The sequence below is a fragment of the Brachyhypopomus gauderio genome, chromosome 20 (genome assembly GCF_052324685.1).
Source record: "Brachyhypopomus gauderio isolate BG-103 chromosome 20, BGAUD_0.2, whole genome shotgun sequence".
Classification (NCBI taxonomy): Eukaryota; Metazoa; Chordata; class Actinopteri; order Gymnotiformes; family Hypopomidae; genus Brachyhypopomus; species Brachyhypopomus gauderio.
In genome coordinates this window covers 6,589,104-6,602,147 of record NC_135230.1, presented here as the reverse complement: position 1 = coordinate 6,602,147, position 13,044 = coordinate 6,589,104, and the positions used below count along the sequence as shown (strand labels likewise).

General features: G+C 40.3%; 1 protein-coding gene and 1 long non-coding RNA gene across 3 annotated transcripts; one reads left to right on the top strand and one right to left on the bottom strand.

Annotated features, from left to right (window-relative positions):
* Window positions 1-107: 107 nt before the first annotated feature.
* On the bottom strand, window positions 108-6,435 carry rnf175 (ring finger protein 175). 2 transcript variants are annotated; one of them, XM_076982383.1, is made up of 9 exons: window positions 6,334-6,435; window positions 5,745-5,782; window positions 5,271-5,412; window positions 4,673-4,827; window positions 4,457-4,564; window positions 4,215-4,335; window positions 2,447-2,580; window positions 1,612-1,713; window positions 108-1,412 (listed from the first exon to the last, which is right to left on the bottom strand). In XM_076982383.1, exons 1-9 carry the CDS (start codon window positions 6,352-6,354, stop codon window positions 1,292-1,294), a joined length of 942 nt encoding a protein of 313 aa, XP_076838498.1. In that variant the 5' UTR covers window positions 6,355-6,435; the 3' UTR covers window positions 108-1,291. The 2 variants fall into 2 exon arrangements, with proteins under 2 accessions (XP_076838498.1, XP_076838499.1); XM_076982384.1 differs by having other exon boundaries at window positions 6,140-6,408.
* Window positions 6,436-11,015: 4,580 nt separating this feature from the next.
* LOC143483978 (uncharacterized) lies at window positions 11,016-11,871 on the top strand. The gene is made up of 3 exons (XR_013122515.1): window positions 11,016-11,088; window positions 11,230-11,345; window positions 11,786-11,871. It is a non-coding gene; the product is annotated as an uncharacterized LOC143483978 (long non-coding RNA).
* Window positions 11,872-13,044: the final 1,173 nt, after the last annotated feature.

Below are 13,044 nucleotides of genomic sequence, written 5' to 3'. Positions count from 1 at the left end.
ACAGTATGTTGCAATAACACTTACCATCTCTTTTTGATTGATATGTTTAGACTTCATCTACATAATCTTCCTAGCAGTCTATAATGGTGATAAGCACACAGTAAAACTGTTACTGGTTATTTTTTATTATCAATGTTTGAAGTGAAAATCACAATGGGCTTCACTTACAGTACTGGGCAGTCAGTGAAGACCTGAAAACGAAGAGAAACTGGGGAACAAAATCTGCACCAAACACTTACACACAGTGAACTTTCCAATACTGTGCACCTTTTACAATACTGGCACACAAACAGGAAATAAAAGTCTCAAAATTATTGTTTAGAAGATCACTGGTCTAATACGTTAGAAAATAAATTAACAATTATAACTTAAAGTGCAAATTCAGATAATGGTTGCCATGAATTCCTGGTGTATTCAGAACTTTTTTCCATTAAATTTTTCATTTCACCTCAGAGACAAAAAAAAAAAGGAGCTACGACATCCAACCAATGCAGTCTGCAAATGTGCAAATTAAATCAGCCTTGTGACAACTCCGTGAGCTGTTCTACAATTCAAGGCTTCCTAACATACACAGTGTATTTTTGGGTAACAACTTCAGGCAGTCCACTATGGCGGAACCCATACTTAACATGAGAATAGGAAGTTCAAAGATCAGAATCATGAAAATTGTCTGTGCTCCCAAACTGAGCTGGACTTTGCACCATGCTAAAAAGTTCACTCTGGCTGCTGTCAGTCTATAACGAGCAGAAGACAAGACAGCAAACTCCCAACAAATACTACATTAATTCCCATGATGATAATGGAAAGGGTAGAATACCAGGACGCTGAGAAGTTTCTCAAAGATTAATGTCAAAATAGGAAAGAACCCCTACTTGAAATGATGCAGTAACACAACCTGAACAGAACGGCCTATGGGAAAACATGAAGGTCCATACGACCTCATTATCATCAACCGAAACAATACGTTACATGAAGACAGTGGTTCTCATCAACAATCAAGCACGCTATCAGGTACTGAGTCTCAGTGTCACAGAGGAAAAGCACCTTTGGCATTCAACAACAGTGAACAGCTTTAATGTGCAAGACATGTGTGTTTATATTTGTGTAATATGTCATTGAAACTTAAGAATGCTGACAATGGCTGTGGCACCCAAGCTGTCCATCACATAAATTAAAATGTACAAAAGCCACTGCCTATTCTATTCAATCAAGTCCATTCTAAGGTCATAATGTACAAATACTTCAACTGTAAATACATGCAATTTTTCAAAGATGCCTTCACGTTGCAACTTTACTCCAGGCCGAGTGAGAAATTGATTCCGTGCACCACGCCAATTATAATTGGTTGCCAAGCAACCAGGTACCTCAGCCAATCCAAAAGCTGTCCATATAAAACATGCGTTCTCTCCCAGCTGGTGTTCAAATTTAAGGAAACTTCCAGTGATTGACGACAATGCTAACAAACACCACAGTACTTAGAACAACATCCTCACACTGCAGACAGTAAGTGTAGAAAGTTACTGATTAGTTACAGAAACAAGAATCAACAGCATATGGGGATCTCAAAGACTTTCATCAGCACATGCAGACACTACCACGTTTAAAGGATACGGGTTGTTCATCATCTTTTTGAGGTCGACTTTCTCGTTGCAGTATGGACAGGTCTGCTTCTTTCCCACAATGCACCAGCCACGAATACAGAATTCATGAAATCTGTTCGGTGACAGGAACAAGTGGTTCAGAGGGTGATCGTCATGATTCTGCTTAGTGCAGTATCAAGAGTTCCACTGAAATCTGAACCACTGATGGAAATTCATCTGTTCAACAGCAGTTCATGTTATTAACCATCATCGGTTTTTTTTAGCTGGTCATGCCTTGGTCATGAAAAATGGACCAATTCATCTGAACCAATTCATCTGATGATGTCTTTCTGTGAGTATAATACACATATGAATGAATGAAACTCATATAAACTTGTATAGAGACTTTCAACATAACCAAGGGCACATTACAATTAACACAGTTACAACCTTTTACATCCAATCACAAACTGGTGAGAACCATCAGCCAGTACTCAGTAGAAGTGGCGTGCGCTTCATGGGAATCGGGTGCAGGAAGGGGAGAGAGGACAACACCCAGGACTGGGCATTGATACACACTCAGACAACCATTTAGACATATGGAGACACACATGTGTGACATTCTCACACATACACACGGAGAATTTTGCAGGGACAGCCAGTTTATCTAGCCTCCAATGTTTTTGGACTGTGGGTGGAAACCAGAGACCCCAGAGGAGAACATGGAAACTCCACTTAGGTAGGGACTTGAACCCAAGAATCTAGTGCTGAGAGACAAGTGTGCTAACCACCAATCAGAATAGGGGATATCAGAACAGGGTGTTTGGAGACCCGCTGCCCTCAAGCAGTAAGGGCCAATTGCGTACATGTGATTGCAGGAGAGCTGGTAGGTGTCTTCGATGATGCCCTCTTCATCTACTTCGACAAACGTCTTCTGTCCGCACACAGCACAAATGTCATGACAGAGGTTTCGAGATGGCATACCACCCATGTTGTAATACTGCAACGTATAGATAGACAGGAAAAACAGAAAAGGACATGATGCATACATAAGAGCATAAATGCACAAAAAGGTGGTAAAGTTATTACCAGCTGATATACACTACCGTTCAAAAGTTTGGGGTCACTTAGAAATGTTCTTATTTTTGAAAGAAAAGCAGTTTTTTTTTCAATTTAGCTAACAATAAATGCATCAAAAATACACTCTATACATTATCAATGTGGTAAATGACTATTCTAGCTGTAAACATCTGGTTTTTAATGCAATATCTACATAGATGTATGGAGACCCATTTCCAACAACCATCACTCCAGTGTTCTAATGGTACATTGTGTCTGCTAACTGTGTAAGGAGGCTATTGGATATTTATAAAACCCTTGAGCAAGTAGGTTAGCACAGCTGAAAACAGTTTTGCTGATTAGAGAAGCTATAAAACTGAAAAAAAAACTTTCTTTAAGCTAGTTGAGAATCTGGAGCATTACAATTGTTGGTTCGATTAAACTCACAAAATGGCCAAAAAAAGACAACTTTCAATTGAAACTCGACAGTCTATTCTTGTTCTGAGAAATGAAGGCTATTCTATGCAAGACATTGCCAAGAAACTGAAGATTTCCTACAACGGTGTGTACTACTCCCTTCAGAGGATAGCACAGACAGGTTCTAACCAGAGTAGAAGGAGAAGTGGAAGGCCCCGCTGCACAACTGAGCAAGAAGACAAGTACATTAAGAGTCAAGTTTGAGAAATCGACGCCTCACAGGTCCTCAACTAGCAGCTTCATTAAATAGTACACGCAAAACGCCAGTGTCAACATCCACAGGTGTTTGGATCACACAGACAAACATTTGTGAGACGCAGAACAACTGAAAAGATGCTGAATGAGTGCCTGACACCATCTGTCAAACATGGTGGAGGTAATGTGATGGTCTGGGGTTGCTTTGGTGCTGGTAAAGTGGGAGATTTGTACAAGGTAAAAAGGATTTTGAATAAGGAAGGCTATCACTCTATTTTGCAACACCATGCCATACCCTGTGGACAGCGCTTGATTGGAGACAATTTCATCCTGCAACAGGACAATGACCCAAATCACACCTCCAAATTATGCACAAACTATTTAGAGAAGAAGCAGGCAGCTGGTGTTTTATCGGTAATGAAGTGGCCAGCGCAGTCACCAGATCTCAACCCCATTGAGCTGTTGTGGGAGCAGCTTGACCGTATGGTACGAAAAAAGTGCCCATCAACCCAATCAAACTTGTGGGAGCGGCTTCTGGAAGCATGGGGTGAAATTTCTCTAGATTACCTCAGCAAATTAACAGCTAGAATGCCAAAGGTCTGCAATGCTGTAATTGCTGCTAAGGGAGCATTCTTTGACGAAAGCAAAGTTTAAAGTAGAAAATTATTTCAAATAAAAAAAAAAAAACATTATTTCTACCATGTCAATGTCTGGACTATATTTCTATTCATTTTGCAAATCATTTGATAAATAAAAGTATGAGATTTCAGGGAAAACACAAACTAGGTGACCCCAAACTTTTGAACAGTAGTGTACATCTTGCCTAGCTAACCATGCAGTTTTTTTTAGTAGTTTACTCACTATACCAGATTTATGAATAATTGCATCAGAAATGTTCTATACCCCAATAGTGGATGCCATGTAGTCTGAACAGATTTCAGCAAAGTCTCGTCCCATCACTCCGTAGTACAGCCCATAGAAGAGCATAATCACGCCTACATCCATGGAGTCCTCTGCTTTGATCCTGCAAAGATCGACAAGCTGTTTACCTAGAGCGCACGTCCAGAGCACCAGTTTGAATGAGTCTTGAACATAAACGAAGAATTACGCACAAAAATGTTGTTTAATACAGAAGGTTCTCATACCTAAAGAAAACGTTGAATCCAAACATGGTAAACATGATGGCGAGGTAACCGAACACACCTATGGCATAGCTTAGCTTGTAAATGAGGAGAAACCACTTATATACCATCCTGCAAAATAACAAAAAAGAGCACACGTTCCCAGAGATTGAGAGATTTAAAAATATTTAAACACAACTGCAATTGTTGTGAACACACCATTATTGCTGTTCACGTTACCTGGGTGTTCTTCCAGAGAGAGGTTTCCGGGTGGCGCGGAATATGACATAGCTGGTGATGACGGAGAACATGCCCCATGTTGACAAAAAACGCCACCAGTAAAGCTTTATGGTGAAGTACAGAGGCACCACCCACATCTGTAGTAGTGTCACTAACTGAGAGACGGCAACACACAGGCACGCATTAACCACTGTTACACTGGAGGACATGTAACAACAGGTAGCTTAAAAAACAGCTAAAAGTCTGGATGATGACATCTATTCAAATATATTAAAACTCGTCTATGAATGATAACTTCAGCAGTTTATGTTAATAGCATGTTCATAACCTGAGTAATGAATGAAACAGAGCACTGCATCCTATTTAATATCCTATTTTATATATATATACATATACTACAAAAAAAAGATCACATCAAAATGTCAGCTGAAAATAAGCTAGCAAATTACAATCATTTGAGATGTGCATTTTGGTCAAGTGCTGTAAAACTGCACACACTGTAAAATGCAAATCTCCAAGGGAATGTCATCAGCGTGCAGAAGTTAGCTTGCTCTCTGACGCTGCTGCAGTCGCCCCTGGGGGAGCGCCAGGAACTCACGTTGTAGGACCTGCAGTGTCTCTGCTTCCACTGGACAAGCACGATCTGAGCGACTACCAGCGTGGCGATGAGGATGAGGACCATCTCAGCGTGCATGGCCTCGTGGCCTCTGTGCTTGACGTGCAGTTTCTCATGCTGCACCCTGGAGAAGGGACAAACATGCACAGAGGGCAGGTAAACAAACACACACACATACACACACACACACACACACACACTTAAAGCCTACAGAAATGATAGCAGGTTGAATGTCAAAAGCAGAGGTTAACTGAGAACGTATACTATCATAATGTGCATGAAAGCATGCATATGCAAGAACACATGTAGTTCATCTCCGAGACAGACACAAGTGGGTCAAGGCCAAAAGAAATACCACGCTCATTAGTCAGCAGTTCCGATTTCAGTAGCAAGTCACACACTACAAGAAAAGCTGAGGGCAAAAGAAATCATACCCAAAAATAAAAATATACTCACTTAAAGTTATCCCTGTATGACATCTTCACGGGATCTTCCTGCATAGAAAATAAGTGAAGAACCCTTGATAACGTTATGCTTCCTGGCGACCTGCAAGTTTTACTATACTATACTATATTATTATAGCTAATAACATGAACCAGTCAGTCATGTCATCGCATCACATCAGTGAGATTAAATCACCTCAATCCAGCTAACCCACCTAATAAGCCAAGGAACTAAGCTGATAGTCAGGTTAGTTCACACTGCTCAGTTTAATCAGTCGTTTTGGAAGCCGCACCACAAAAAAGCAGTAGCACATTATCATTATCAGTAATATAATGAAATATTTAAGACGCAAATTAATGTCACAACACAGTTTCATGTTTACAAACTGCAAATAAAAGCATGCTTACGTTTATCGCCACGTATGCAGATAAACTAACAGCTGCGCTAGCTAGCTGGGTTAGCCGCTTTAAACACGCCACCCGTGTCGGTGCTTGCTGTGAACAGTCGCTTGCTAACGTGCATTATGCCTCGAAATGAGATGACAGCCCTACTGAATGAGGTAATTTGCTTTTTTTGTTGTTGTTCGTGGAGTTTGGGCTACCTGAGACTGCAGCTCTGCCATAGCTGACTACCTAGCTAGCTAGTTAGCTAGCTACGAGAATGAGACTTTGCCATAGGCTGCCGTAGGGACGCGGCCGTGTCGCTGATCTGTAACGAGTCGTTGCGGAAGTGCCGGGCTGGGCTATGATATAGAGATCTGCAGTCCGTCTTCCGCCTGTATTTATAACGTTTACGCGTCAGCGAAATTTTAAGAACGCGTCAGTTTGTACGCTCAAAGTACGTTTCCCCACCTGCCCTATAATTTAGATAAAAAACTGTTTAGGCTTACTATACAAATGGTCTCCAAAAAATGTTCAGTTAAAAACAGATGTCCGAACAAATGTACATTGGGTTTATAGCTATTGTAAGTAATGCTGCTTGTAGATGAAATACATGTGAACTAGGATGTATAGTACATCTGAAACTGGTGTGCTGAATTCAACAAGTAACTGATATGTTATTGAGCTAAAGTAACATGTATTCGGAAACTTGCATTCATAAATCGTTCCAATTCTCACCCGCATTACTGATAAGTGACATCAAGGTATACATTTACAAAATTACACCCTGTAGTTTATATTAAACAATTATAATATTATGTTTCTGCTTTATTTATTACACATTCATATTAATGCTAAAGTATCAGAAGCAAACACAGAGGCTTACTGCTTACTAGTTTAACATGCATGAAACCTGATTGGTAATTTAGATTTCTGCTGTGAAGTGCTGTTCTAGACATGTAAAAACTAAATCACCCTGGCTAATTGGTTGTTAGGACACCCTTGCTCAAAGGTGATTCACAACTGAAAAACATTATACTAATAACTGAGCATAAAAGGGAGCACAACATTCTAGGTTAGTTTAGTATCTGAAGCATCAGCAGTTGTTGGCTTGCTTACAGTCTCAGAATGGCCAGAAATAAACAACTTTCTTTTGAGAACTGTCAGTCCATTGTTGTGTTAAGGAAGGAAGGCTACTCAATGCAAGATATTGCTAAGAAACTGAAATTATCTTACCTGCTGTTAACTACTTCCTTTGAAAAGTGACACAAACTGGCTCTAACAAGGGCAGAAAAAGGAGTGTGAGGTCCCGATGCACAACTGTGCGAGAAGACAAATATCTTAGAGTGTGCAGTGTGAGAGACAGACGTCTCACAGGCTGTCAACTAACAGCTGCACTGAATGGAACCTGTCAAACACCAGCGTCAGCATCAACGGTCAAGAGCTGACTTCAGGATGCTGGACTTGGCAGAATTGGCAAGACAAAGCCATACCTCACATTGTCCAATAAAAGAAGAGTGATGGGCCAAAGAGAAAAGACATTGGACTGAAAGTGTTGTGGACAGATGAGTGCAAGTTTCAGGTCTTTGGTAGGAACATTTGTGAGGCACAGGACCAATGAAAAGATGCATGACCAATGCTTAATGGCATCTGTCAAGCATGGTGGAGGTAGCGTGATGGTCTTGGGATGTTTTGGAGGTGGTAAGATAAGAGACTTGTACAGAGTGTAAGGGATCTTTAAAAAACGATGGCTACCACAAGATTTTGCAATGCCATGCCATACCCTGTGGACAGCGCTTGACTGGGGCTGATTTCATCCTGCAACAGGATTATGACCCCAAGCACACCTCCAAATCGTGTCAGCAATATTTAAGAAATATGGAGTCAGTCGGGATTCTGAGTGTAATGGAGTGGCCAGCATAGACTCTGGATCTGAAGCCTATTGAGCTGTTGTGAGAGCAGCTTGACCGTATCGTATGGAGGAAGACTGCATCAGGCCAATCCATGTTGTGGGAAATGCTACAGGACGCATGGGGTCAAATCACATCAGATTACCTCAAAAAGTTGACAGCTAGACTTCTGCCAGGCCGTAATTGCTACAAAAGGTGGCTTATTTGATGGAGGCAAAATTTGAAGTACACAGTCATTATTTTCATTAAAATCAATATTTCTTACTCTGACAATGTCTGCATGAAAATGTATGCAATTTATGCATAAACGCATAAATGTTTAGAACAAATCTGCCCTCTATTGGTCATTTTGGAGAATAACACAACAGTTCTGGGGGACCAGAGTACTAATCAGTTCATCTCTGGCTCAGCTTATGAAGGGCTTAATAAACACCTAATGAGTTGGAATCAAAGTGTGACGCAAGTTTCCAGGGAAGGGAATTAAGAGCCACTCATTTAGCAAACTGCTGTAGTAGAGTAGAAGGTTGCATCCGTGAGTGATTATAAGGGAAGAATAAACAAACGGTGATTCATCTTTAAGAATAAAAATATATAACACATTCAGTGACATGCCGAAGCATAATCCTATCACCATGAGAATCAGAAGGAATGTGCCATTCAAAGCTATATTTTCTTTAGATGTAGAGAGCCATAAATGAATATTTGTGTGCATAAAACTTTAGGACATATGTAGCAGGATGGAGGCAGATCATCAAAAGCAGATTGTCTCCTTCAGTAAGAAAAAGAAAATGTTCTGTACACATCAATTTTAAAAGAAATAATGTTAAGCATGACATGAAAAAAATGCAACTGACTGTAAAAATTGGGACTGTGGTTAATTAAAAGTTACCAATATATAATAAAAAGGATATATGTAGTTAAAAATCAAATTGAGTCTAATTCAACAAATGTAATGTGTTTATTATTTGTATTTTATACAATTTTGCTTTAATAAAATTAACTGTGACATACTGAGTAGAAAATTGATAGATTTTACTCATTAGGCGGTTGTTGTTTCAATTAGCTTACACTTCCGTAAGCTACACTTACACTGCTGTCCTCCTAATTTTTGTCCTCCAGCTAAAAACGGTTAGACCTTTTTAAAATATAACATTAATTAATGTTATAGCTCTGCTGTAAGTCAAAGAATTTCACTTCATAGTGATTGCTTTGTAGTTTTTTTATAGCTTAGAATCCTCTGATAGGTACAAGATGGAAGTCTTTGCTAGCTCCAACAAACTATTTAGTTTTCTTTAGCTGCTAACACCAGCTGGCTAAAGTTGAGCAGAGTTTTTGATAGATTCATATAAGCGGTATTGTAGCACTAGCAGACTATGAGAGCCATATAATGTACAGCTATCATTATTATCTGTTTATACTTGTTACATTGGGAGGAGGCAGGCACGACGAGCAGGTATAGGAACATTAAACGTTTATTGTGAATTGGCTCGGATTGCGCAAGCACTCTCACAAACACACTCACATGACACGAGCTTCAGACAAAGACGAGCCCGAGACATAATGAGCGAATGCACATTAAATAGGTGAATAACACATGCCCTCGTGATCACGAGACAAGGCACAGGTGAGATTAACGAACACGCTCACTAACGACCCACACCCACGGAACTACAAACATGGGCTGTGTTCGAAATAGCCTACTACATACTACTGGCATACTGATTGGGCCCCAAATCAGTATCCAGTATGCAGTATGCGAATAAAAAGAATGTTTCCAGTATGCGAAACATCCCCGGATGACATACTCCATCCATCCATTATCTGAACCGCTTAATCCCGCTAGTCGGGGTCACGGGGGGCTGGAGCCAATCCCAACATCTCTGGGCGAAGGCAGGGTACACCATGGGCAGGTCGCCAGTCCACCGCATGGCCAACACACACGCACTCACACCTACGGGCAATTTAGCATGATCAATCAACCTAACACGCATGTCTTTGGACTGTGGGAGGAAACCGGAGTACCCGGAGGAAACCCACGCAGGCACAGGGAGAACATGCAAACTCCACACAGAGCAGCCCAGACCGAGAATCGAACCCAGACCGCCTTGCTGTGAGGCGACAGTGCTAACCACCACACCACCGTGCCGCCCCGGATGACATACTACTTCCGCAAAATATTCCAGTACGCGAACAGAGCTATCTTCGTGGTGTACTGCATCCCATCATGCAACGCTACGTTCACGTGACCCGTAGTATGCTTTGCTTTTGTCGCATACTGGAAACTGTACTGCATACTACTACAAGGACCAGTATGCAGTATCCAGTATATACTGAGTGCAGTATGCAGTATCCAGTATGTAGTAGGCTATTTCGAACACAGCCATGGACATAACGGCACGCAGACAACGTAACGACACGTCCACAAGGAGGGGTCCGGAGCTGTCACCATGACAATACTAAGATTATGTATTACATTTTATTATATTATAAATAAGATTAATAGTTACTAGGCTTTTTTCCTTATTACCTTAGGATTTGGACTATGGGATGGCAGTGTAAGGGCCGTTGAAGATTACAAGAAGAACGGAACACTTCTAACTACCTCAAAGGTCAAGGCAGAACGTAAACTAACGTAAATTAAATTAACCCTGAACCCTGAATAATTATTGAGGGGGCGGAACACTTCCCCGAAAGGGTTACTATGGCTGGCAACAAAGCATAAAATACAAGATGGCCAATTATCACACCAAAATTCGAGGCTTTGGTGTTTCTGAGGTGATATGCAATGCAGTAAAGCACAAGAGGCTTGCTGATCGGAAGTCTGCAAAGAATGTAAAAAAGCCCAGAAACGCAGAACAGCCCTTACCCAGCAGGAGAGGATGAAGAAAGTCAAGAAATGGAAAGGATTGAGTTGCTCACTGAATTAAAGAAAAGGTAAAATGACACTGTTAAAAGAAAAAAAAAATGGCCAAAACATTTGCGCACTGAAGACACGAAATCATCAACCAGACACCCAGCATAGAAGACATTAAAGCCAGATGGCCTGCTCTGTTTAAGGCATCTCATGTGAGTTTCAGTGTTGCTTAGACTTGCATGTTGTTGAAATATATTCATAGTCCATGTATAACGACCGCAGTAAAAAACATTCTAAAAACAATATTTATAATTGTACTATTTAAGGTTCTAATTCTGTTGTTTGTCTTTCAGCTCCAGGATGACCTTGAATCAAAGTTCATGTCCAAGCTGGATGAATATACTTCAAAGCTTCTGGCACTCTTCCATTCCAAGGGTGGAGCCCTAGGGTTGAGGTTATCCTACACAAGGTATCCTTCAATTACTTCTGTTTGTTAATAACTAACTTAAACTGGAGGAATATAATTTGCAAATTGATTAATTCTTCCGCATGAAATTAAATAGTTTATACAAAACTTAGTTGTCGAATGGTTAATGTGGAGCATCTGGTAAGTATTTTATTTTGAGTATGTTAAAAAATATTTTGAAGCTGTGTTTGGGTAATCTGTGTATGCATATGCCTTCTGTGTCAGGGACACCAGCCAAATGGGTATGCATGTAGGTCCTTTGAGGTTGAAGCTGCTACAGTGATAGAAAGTTTTTATTTTTGCCTTTGCAAAACTATTATGGATCATAAACCACATAAAGGATCCTTGATAGACGTTTGATTAACATGCTGCAATTTTCTTTACATTTTTACTGTAAAATAACAGCATATGATAATGAAGAATAAGGATTGTTATCATTTCAGGCTCCCAGCCATCCTTGCATTAACATGACCAGAAAAGTTGTCATTCTGTGCTTGATGGTGTACCTCGCGGAATCGACAGATCAGCTCCTAAAAGAGTATGAGGTAAGTTGATATACATGTAAAAAGGGAAAATTGTCATATCTCTCTTTTCTTATCTCACCTTGTATGTCTTTGGAAGATCAACATCAATCAGCCAATCAGTGTGGATCAGACAGCCATGCTGCTGGAGTTGTTAAAGACTGTCCACAATGTTAGACACTCCTACTTATGCTGCTTCTCCACCATGTAGCTGTAAAGTTAGAGATGATAGCTCATCTGCCGCTACGCAGCCTGTGTTTGTTTGGTCCTTCAGTGCCCACAGGATGCTGCTGGCGGTATAGTTTTGGTTGAGTGACCATGTGATACTGAGGTGTCCAGCACACACCACCACCATCACATCGCTGCAGTGCTGATAATGATCCACCACCCACAAAACACCTCCTTATTTCTAGTCATTCCATTTCAAAGCTAATGTGTTTTCTTTCTGTGTGTAATTGTTTTCCTGTGTTTTTAAATGAATTGACCAACTGGCAGACTTAAGCAAACCCATAAAATGCATTACTAACAATGGCAGCTATGACTGAGCCTTTTAAGTTAAATTATTTTGTAAATTATTTTTGAACTATTCAGTTCTAAATTTGGAATTGACATACTTGCCATTATTAAGAATGATAAAAATCTCCAAACTCAGCAATGACCAACTTTATGCCCAGAGATGTTCAGAAATGTTCATTTAGGACCTTCTGCTTTGGCTGTTTCAGGATGCTGATGGAGATTTACATTTACATTTACATTTACGGCATTTAGCAGACGCTCTTATCCAGAGCGACTTACAAAAGATGAGACAGTGTGTCACAGGACCTTGCAGTACAAAAGTTGAAAATCTACAAAATCAAGACGGAAACATCCAAGGGTACTGCAGACTTTGGTTTTGTGGTAGAAGGTGTGAAAGTTCTGACTGATCTGGTTAACCTTGCAAGGGCTTGCTCCATGCTTGTTGCATTTGCATATGCAGTGGATCTTGCTTATCCCAAGGAGCTCAGGTACACATTCAAAGTCTTTCAAAAACTCCTACTTGAACTGGACTGTTTAAAGCTCTCTCCAAAAGTGAATAGGCTCAAGAATGTTTAATTAATTAATTAATCACATGTTCCTTGCAATCTAAATAACCATACTAATGAGGCTACATGTCTTTGATTTTATATTGGCACAGATAAATG